The sequence below is a fragment of the Poecilia reticulata genome, linkage group LG10, assembly GCF_000633615.1.
Source record: "Poecilia reticulata strain Guanapo linkage group LG10, Guppy_female_1.0+MT, whole genome shotgun sequence".
NCBI classification, from domain to species: domain Eukaryota; kingdom Metazoa; phylum Chordata; class Actinopteri; order Cyprinodontiformes; family Poeciliidae; genus Poecilia; species Poecilia reticulata.
The window spans coordinates 25336480-25345028 of record NC_024340.1 but is presented as its reverse complement, the minus strand read 5'-3'; the positions used below and the strand labels follow the sequence as shown (position 1 = coordinate 25345028).

General features: G+C 35.1%; 1 protein-coding gene across 2 annotated transcripts; it reads right to left on the bottom strand.

Moving 5' to 3' along the window:
• Positions 1-4656: 4656 nt before the first annotated feature.
• Positions 4657-7969, bottom strand: LOC103471289 (hepatocyte cell adhesion molecule-like). Of its 2 annotated transcripts, none has more exons than XM_017307079.1 (6): positions 7876-7969; positions 6335-6655; positions 5845-6105; positions 5632-5757; positions 5343-5444; positions 4657-5243 (listed from the first exon to the last, which is right to left on the bottom strand). In XM_017307079.1, the coding sequence occupies exons 1-6, from the start codon at positions 7946-7948 to the stop codon at positions 5071-5073; spliced, it is 1056 nt and encodes a 351-aa protein (XP_017162568.1). In that variant the 5' UTR covers positions 7949-7969; the 3' UTR covers positions 4657-5070. The 2 variants fall into 2 exon arrangements, with proteins under 2 accessions (XP_017162568.1, XP_017162569.1); XM_017307080.1 differs by having other exon boundaries at positions 5632-5673.
• Positions 7970-8549: the final 580 nt, after the last annotated feature.

Below are 8549 nucleotides of genomic sequence, written 5' to 3'. Positions count from 1 at the left end.
ATGTGTCCATCTGTGTAAAATTGCTGTGGTGGTTCAATCAATCATCTTAAAATGTCATAAGATATGTTCATGTAAAAAAAATATCTTGGATGAAATAATTTTCTAGGCAATCTAAAACACTAAATATTTAAAAGAAGCATTAGGATGATTTTACTCTCACCTTTACACGGGTAAATGAATTCTCCTTTGGAGACACGACTGATGTGATTCCTGACTGAGCAGAGGAGACGTCCTGAGACATTTTGTCTCAGAATGATGATGTTTGTCCCATTGTTTCCAGAAATGAGCTCAGAATCTGTCAGAGTGTTTCCATCCAGAGTCCAGCTGTACTGAGGACTGTCCCCTTCCACTATGAGACAGGACACCTTCAGCTCTAACTTGGACAAACACTCAGTAACTAGCTGGACAGAGGACACAGGAGCTGAAGGAGAGACAATAAATTGTGAAATAGTCATGAAATGAACACACCTTTGGTCTCTTTTTTTCAAAGTTTGTAATAATAAACAGAAAATGTATAAAGATCTGTGTTAAAGATATGATACATTGCCATAACTTTATCTGAAAAAAAGAGGAAATTCACCTTGAACAGTCAACTGAAGAGTATGTTGCCCTGTTTTCCGTCCATCTGAGTTAAATGTTTCCAGAGTATATTCACCACTGTCAGCCTTCATAAGGTTCTTTATAGTAAATGTACCATTACTCGGTATTAAGAGATATCTGCTCTGGAGGGGATGTGGAAAAAATGTGTTTGTTTTGCCCTTAAGGATTGTTGAACTTTGATGTCTCCATTCATATTTAGGTATTTTTAACAAGCTATCCATCAGATGGAGGACCACAGTTTCCCCCACGGGTCCATAACACTGAGCTCCATCCTGCCTGCCATCGCAGTAAGTTTCCATTTCTGCAAGTAGATGAGAGTCATTTTTGTGAGAGTCCACTTACACACAAAACTCCTGACAATGCTGCAGTTCCTGCAAATATGCTTCCATTTATTTTACAGGTCATAATTTATTGGTTTTTGTTCATTTTTAAATGATTGTTTATTTTATCAATTCAGCTATGATTTGCAATTATTGTTTGCTTGTTCTTAACAGAAAACCTCAATTCATAAGTTTTATTTGCATCTTCATATGAAAACGTGACCAGTTTTTATTATTAAATGCAACAGAAAAACTAAAATTTGCACAGAACTAAAAGAAGCACATATGAAAACTAAAGCTATGTTATTTTAAAATAAAGTGTGGTATCTTGGAAGTTAATCCTGTCTCAGTCGTAAAGTACATATGTTACTGTTTATAAATTTTATGTGTGACAGTTATTAATACAGGGTCAGGATTTGGTACTTTTGGATACAGCACCCTTTTAAATTGTTTGTACTACTTATATATTTTTCATTTTGTCACATCAGAACCTTAAACTTAGATGCATTTCATTAGGATACCGAGTAACAGACCAACACAAAGTAGTGCATAACATTAAAGAGAAAAATGATAAACAGTTTTCACAGGAAGACTTAATACGAATGTATGCCATGCAAACTGAGTCAAAATGCAGTCATCTTTAGCTCAAGTTATAGCTGGAGCTTCTCAGTTGTGTTGCTCTGTCGTCTTCACACATTGGAAACTACAGGGAAAATTATATATGTTCCTTTTTGCAAAATAATAAAGCTAAAGGTCCGTCAAAGTCAATGGAGAGCATCAATCAGCATCAACTTTCAAGTCTGGATTATGTTCCAATTTGCAGTGGTCATCATTAAATCAATTTGAAATACCCTGCAGTTTATAGTTGCATGACGGTTCAAAAGGTTTAGTGGCGATAAGTTTGCAAACTGCTGCATTTAACAAGACAATAAAACAAATATTTGGTCAAAGTAAATTATCTCACCTTCACAGACAGACACAGTTTGATCTCTGGAGACATGACTGACATGATTCCTGACTGAGCAGGACAGACGTCCAGAGATATTTTGTCTCAGGACAATAAAGTTTGTCTCATTATCTCCAGAGAGGATCTCAGAGTCTGTTAGTGCATGTCCATCCAGAGTCCAGCTGAGCTGAGGACTGTCCCCTCCCTCAGGAAGACAGAAAACCCTTACTAGTCCTTGGGACAAACACTCAGAGACAAGCTGGACAGAGGACACTGGAGCTAAGAGAAACACACAGAGACGGCTTTTGACATGATTACAAAGTATCTTTCAAAGTTTGAAAGACATAGACGGCAAAAAGATTTACCTTCTATTAACAACTGTAGAGTCTGTTTTTGATTTTTTTGTTCAGTTGAGTCAAAAAACTCAAGTGTGTATTCACCACTGTCAGTGCTGTTCAGGTTATTGATCCTCAACGTTCCATTACTGGGAATAAACACAGACCTGCTACTCAAAGTATTCTTTTTAATCTTGTTCTTTTCGCCTGTGAAAATCATTTGGTAGTTTTTGGTCATTGATACTTTCTTCCTCCACTTGTATCTGCGTATTTCTGAGGCGCTGTCCATCAGCCGGAGTTCCACACTTCCACCCAAAGCTCCATAGCACAGAGTTCCATCTTGTCTGCCATCACAGAAAGTCTCCACTGCTGCTCAAGAAAAGAAATGTCAACAGGGATTTTTTTTTTTTGTATTAGTTTCCCCAATATAAACCATATTGGCAGGGTTTCAATGGAAAATGAGCAACTGTGATATATTGACTGATTTTTAATTTACACTAATAAAAGCTGAGCATTGACTTTTCAACAATTTGACAGCAAATATGTATTGTAGGGAAATGTCAAAACCACATTTCTTTAAAAAGAAAGAAAGCAACGCAGTGACTGTCAAAGGTGGTACAAAATATCAAGAAGCTGGGTGCAAAGTTTTATCTTGACATTATATCACTTCCCCAGTCTCATCGAATCAACATTTTTGTTTTGCAAAAAACCGAAACCCTAACCCCATTTAGGAGTGTTAAGTCTGTTTTTTACAGATCATTCAGTAGCCTTAACTAAAATCGGTGTTGTTAGCAAAAAAACTTAAAAATATGGTTCTAAAAATTAAAAATAACCACTGACCTTGTGATACTCTGAGTAGCATCACCAATAGTCCGAAAACACCTTTCATGATAGTCAGACGAAATGCAGCACCAAAAACTAAAAACTGTCTGGTGTGACTAATACATGGAAAGACAGAAACTATGTCAGCAGTGGTGGAAAAAGGAAGTGATGACTGCTTGATAAAGTTTTAGATTGGAAAATGAAACAGGACCTTCATTGCGTCTCACCAGGTTCTTTTGCCACCCCAGTGATTAAAAGGTAAAGCCTGCATGTACCATGACACCAGACAAAATTTATTTAGCTTTAAAAAAATTCTAGAGTGGAAAAACGGAACTTTGCAGAGGCCAAATATGTCATTTTTGACCTTCTTTATTCTTTAAATATTTGATATAAGCATAAAATCTTTTCTGAAAAAAGTGGGGTAAGTATGAAAAATATAAGGGAAAGCCACAAACCATTAGCAAATGACATCCTTTTTTAGATAATTTTCTATAAACTGTAAATATCCGATTCAAAATAATATTTACTAGTATAACTAAAACAAATATAGGATTATTTAATTTAAAACCCCCAAATTTTTCATAGTATATATATGATGAAAACAAGCTATATTTTTCAGTCATGTTGCTTCTGCAGCTCTAAACAAATTTGTTTTAGCTGCACTTAGGACAAAACTGCTCTTAGTGTTACAAAGGTTTCTGACGCCTGCACTAAATACATGGAGAAAATAATATAACATGAAGTTATTCGACATTTTATCTACTGCATATCAGTATTCAGTGCCTTTAAACGCTTAAAAGAATGTACAAAGAAATGCACTCAGAAGTTATTTATTTATTTCAAACATGATAGCAGTATAAAATAATACACATGAACAAGGAAGTGGGATTAGTCAATGTTATCAAAGTTACTTCAAGTTAAGATTGTTATTGCACAGCTGGTTAACCTCTGAACTGGGTCCATCACCATGGTAACCTATTCTGGAAACGTGTCATCCTCTGGATGAGACCGAATTCCTAAAATATCAGGACTATTGATGGGGATGTTTCATTGAGGGTTAGAAATGATGTTAAGTCAAGATCATTTTTGACTTAAGATCTCTGACCTTGTCAAAAAAGATCAGAGATCTTTGCCTTGGACAAAAAAGCAGAGATACAAAAAGACAGGAGAAACTCAGTTCACATTTTTAAGTTAAAGAAACGACAAGAAGAGAACAAAAGATATCAGCATCATTTAAGTGTGTTTTATGTGTTTCCAAAGTATTGTGTGTCTGTACCAATGTTCATAGTCCCATTGCTTGCATAGTTTTTAAAAACTTCTTAAAAATCTCAAACATACTGTATCATAACATGTTTCATTAGACATTATGGAGTCTGGGTGGTGGAAAACAAACTTTTATTGTTGCCCCTCCCTTGCTGGACAAAATGTTGTTTTCATTCAGTAGAGAGGAGATTAAAATACGGAAGAGGATTAGGGTCACAGGAAAAAAAATAAAAGTTCTGACTTTAATCTCAGAATTCTGAGATTAATTCTGAGAATTAATTCTGAAAAATCTCTCAGAATTCTGAGTTTAATCTCAGAATTCTGAGATTAAACTCAGAACTGTTTTAATTTTTTTTCGGTGACCCTAATTCTCTTCCGTATTAAGAGCAGTGCAGCTCATTTCGCAACACTAAGCTACTGTGATCACATCTATATAAGACGATTGTAAATACGGTTGGCTACAACTTGTAACTGATGACACACAACTTTACACAACTTTTATCTCAACTTTACAGTTCATCAACATGTACGGTCAATACAAACAAGAAAAGAACATCAATAAAAGCACATTCATCAACTTTTTGAGGCAGTAAATCTAAACTAGTTCACAGACACATAGCTTGTTAAAAAAATTGAAGGCTTTTAAAGTCACAGATCTTAAAGACTGAATTATTTGACACAAAGATATAACTTATATGTGCGCTCAAAATCTAGGAAAAACAGATATTTGGTTATGAATTCTTCTCTTCTTTCTTGATTTCAGTATAATGCAGACAACATGAATTTATCTAGTTGAGGTTTGCTTATGTACCTTTGCATACACATCATCTGATAATGTAACATCAGAATGCCGAGGTTTCTTCGTCACTTGGCTGTACTCTGCTTGGACGTCCACCGATTGCTCCTCTCTCCTTCTCCTCCCGTTATCATTGGTCAGTTCTACATTATCTTCCTCCACTACAGAAGAATGGGAAATTATAGCACAGGATGTCAACTGGATGTGTTTTGCTTCAACGTTCAAGTGTTAATGTCATCACTAAGAAATAACTTTATTACCTCTGTTGTTTTTTTTCTTCTTCTTGACACGGATGATTGCAGAGCTTACAGCTATGATAGTTATCAGAGCTCCAAGTGCACCAGCTACTACTGGCCACCATTCTGTTTAAAAATTTAAAAAATAACACAACTAAAATACATAAAAATAAAATAAATAAGTACATTTAAAAAAATGAACTCTCATTACTACATTTTCACTTGTTAATGTACTGTACAAGATTGATCAATCCTCTAGGTTTGATTCAAAGTTGCGTTAAAAATAAGTTGCTGAATTAAAGTTACTCCTTACCCAGAATAACTTTTCTATTAGGTGTGTCTGGTGAAGGGTTTCCTGTTGGTTCAACACATAGGCTGTCATATTCTTGAAACATCCAGGTAGATATTTCTGTCCCATTCACAGAACAGTTTATGAAGACTGTGAGCAAAGAAAAGGTAGTTGATGTAGGGAGCAATCTTTTTAGTTTTAAGTTGATCAAAATGTATTCAGCTTATTCAAACTCACCACATGTAGATATTTGTATTTCCCTCAAGATGAAACTGACTTGGTTCCTGACTGAACAGACCAGACGTCCTGAGATGTTCTGTCTCAGAACGATGATGTTAGACTCATTATTTCCAGAGAAAAGCTCAGAGTCTCTCAGTGAGTGTCCATCCAGAGTCCAGCTGTACTGAGGACGACTGTCCCCTCCCTCAGAGAGACAGGACACATTTATCTGTCCCTGGGACAAACACTGAGAGACAAGCTGGACGGAGGACACTGGAGCTAAGAGAGAAACATTTGTAATTTAATAATATAGTAGCGTTTTAGTTTAGCTAGTCAAAGAAACTACATAATATCCATATCTGTGCTATTTCACAAGAAACTTTTTATATAATTTCTAATGAAAGCAAAAAGGGAAAAAATGGCATCACTGTTAAATATAGCAATTGTTATAAATAAGATGATTGATCAAAATAATTTAATCTGACAGTAGAACAAATTAATTATTTACCTTCAACATTCAACTGAAGAGTTTTCCTCTCTAAACTCTTTCCATCTGAGCCAAAGGTTTCCACAGTATAAGTACCACTGTCATTTCTGCTCAGGTTTGTTATGATTAATGTACCATTACTGAGAATGAAATCATGTCTGTTCTGAAGACCAATTAGTTGAGAATTATTGAATGTACCCCTCATGATTTTTGATGTGTTATGTTTGCATTCATATTTAGGTATTTCTGAAATGTTATTCATCAGCTGGAGGAGGACTGCTCCCCCCAAAGATCCAAAACACTGAGCTCCATCTGTTCTGAAATCACAGTAAGTTTCTGCACCTGCAAGTTTAAAAAAAAACAAAGCAATTAAAAACAAAGCACCAAAAATGATGCTCAAAAGTTACAAATGGAATAATAAATCACAAGTTTGTGTCAAATGTCATGTATTTCCAGTTGCACCACACCTGATATAAATCCTATTTCAAAGGGAATCTGAAACCAATCAGAAAATTTCAAGGAATCTTTCTCAGTGGGTCTTGGATGAATGTGCTTTAGGACTAAAACAATTCATATTTCACAGGTCTAAAGCTAGAATTGTTGTGGGATTTCTTAATTTCAAATGCTCTTTTTTAACAATGGTTTAACAATATGCAAGATGGAATCTAAACATTTATGCTTCATGTCCAAACTGAGCTTTGGGTGTCAAATGTTCTTCCTTTTCATTAGAAATAATGCCAAACAGAAGACCAGCACTACATTTTACATGCACATAGACACAACATGGATGATAGAACAGACTGAAGTAAGGAAACAAAGATGAATAAACAAGGAAGGGGAAATAAAAAAAATCTTTAGCTTTAGAGTTTCTTTGTGAATTTTATTTTATTTTTCTCTAAATGAATGTACCATGTTTTTCTTTTCCTTTTTTAAAAAATTTAATTTCACCTGCAACTGATTTTCCGAACCTAGAGAACAGTAAATGAAAAGTAAATTGAAAAATTCATTTCAGCTTGCTAAATATCTGAATTTTAAACACTAACGTCCTTTATTTCTACAGCTATGAAAAGATAATCGAAAAGATGGAGAGCTGATCTTTTCTTTGCAGTGTTTGAAATAAGTCTAAACTGTGACCCAGAGGTTCTGGACCCAAAGTGTAGAGCTGGCTAAAGGTGCGGAGGCGTTGATGGCGAGAGGTCAATTTGGAAAGAGGTCACATTTGGTCTAGATGGTGATGTTGTTTAATCTTTAGTTTTAATATCTGTCTTCATGATACAGATTAGTGATGTGCCTCATATAGCTCTCAGAGTCCGGGACCAATTACACATCTATTAAGTTGTATTTCACATTCTCTAAGTTCATGTGAGTCGAACTGTTCAAATAACAGAACAGCTGTGACTCTACACTTTCTAACTAAAATGTAAATTGATGTTCAGGTAATTCTTAACATGAAATATTCTCATTTTGTATTCAGTTTATTTTAATGTTGTTTAACATTTTTTCAACCGTGTCATTTACAGCATTTTTTTTATCAGCTTTAAGAAAACAAATTTCCAACTCACCCCAGGATACCTCTAGTAGCACCACCAGTATTCCAACCACAGCTGTTATTTTAAACCAGCTACCAGACATCATTGTGCAGCTGAATTGCTTAAAAGTCATCTTGTTACTGATCAGCCTGAGCAGACGAAGCTGTGCCGAGGTGAAAAAGGAAGTGGTGACAGTTTAGTCAATTCTGCTGCTCCCATCAAGCCAACTTGTGTTACATTTCCACTGTAGTCCAAAACAAAAACGAGCTTTTCAAATTTTTTTTTTATTTTTATGATTGCTTACAGGCACGTTACCTTAAAGACTTAACATAGTTTGAACAGCAAAAAGCCCAGTTACCCCAGATCTAATGCTAAATTAGTGTTGTAAGTGAATGCAGGAACATTTACAAATTGCAACTTCTTACAATTTCAAACGAACCCATGAAAGTTAATTTTAACTGCATATAAAGCAATATTTTGTCATCGCCTGTAACAGCTAACACAAAAGCTGATTTCTTTTTTTTTTTAACACCCAACACCTTTCCTTCTGAGAAGTGAAGACAACAGAGGAAGTCTAAAAATACACTGACCATGTTAATGCTGCAAACTACTGAAAATATGTTTTTGATGTCAATATATTCAAGTCAGTCTGCATGAAAGCTAGTCAAAACTGTCCTCCAGTTTTCTCATTGCTGTATGATCAGCAG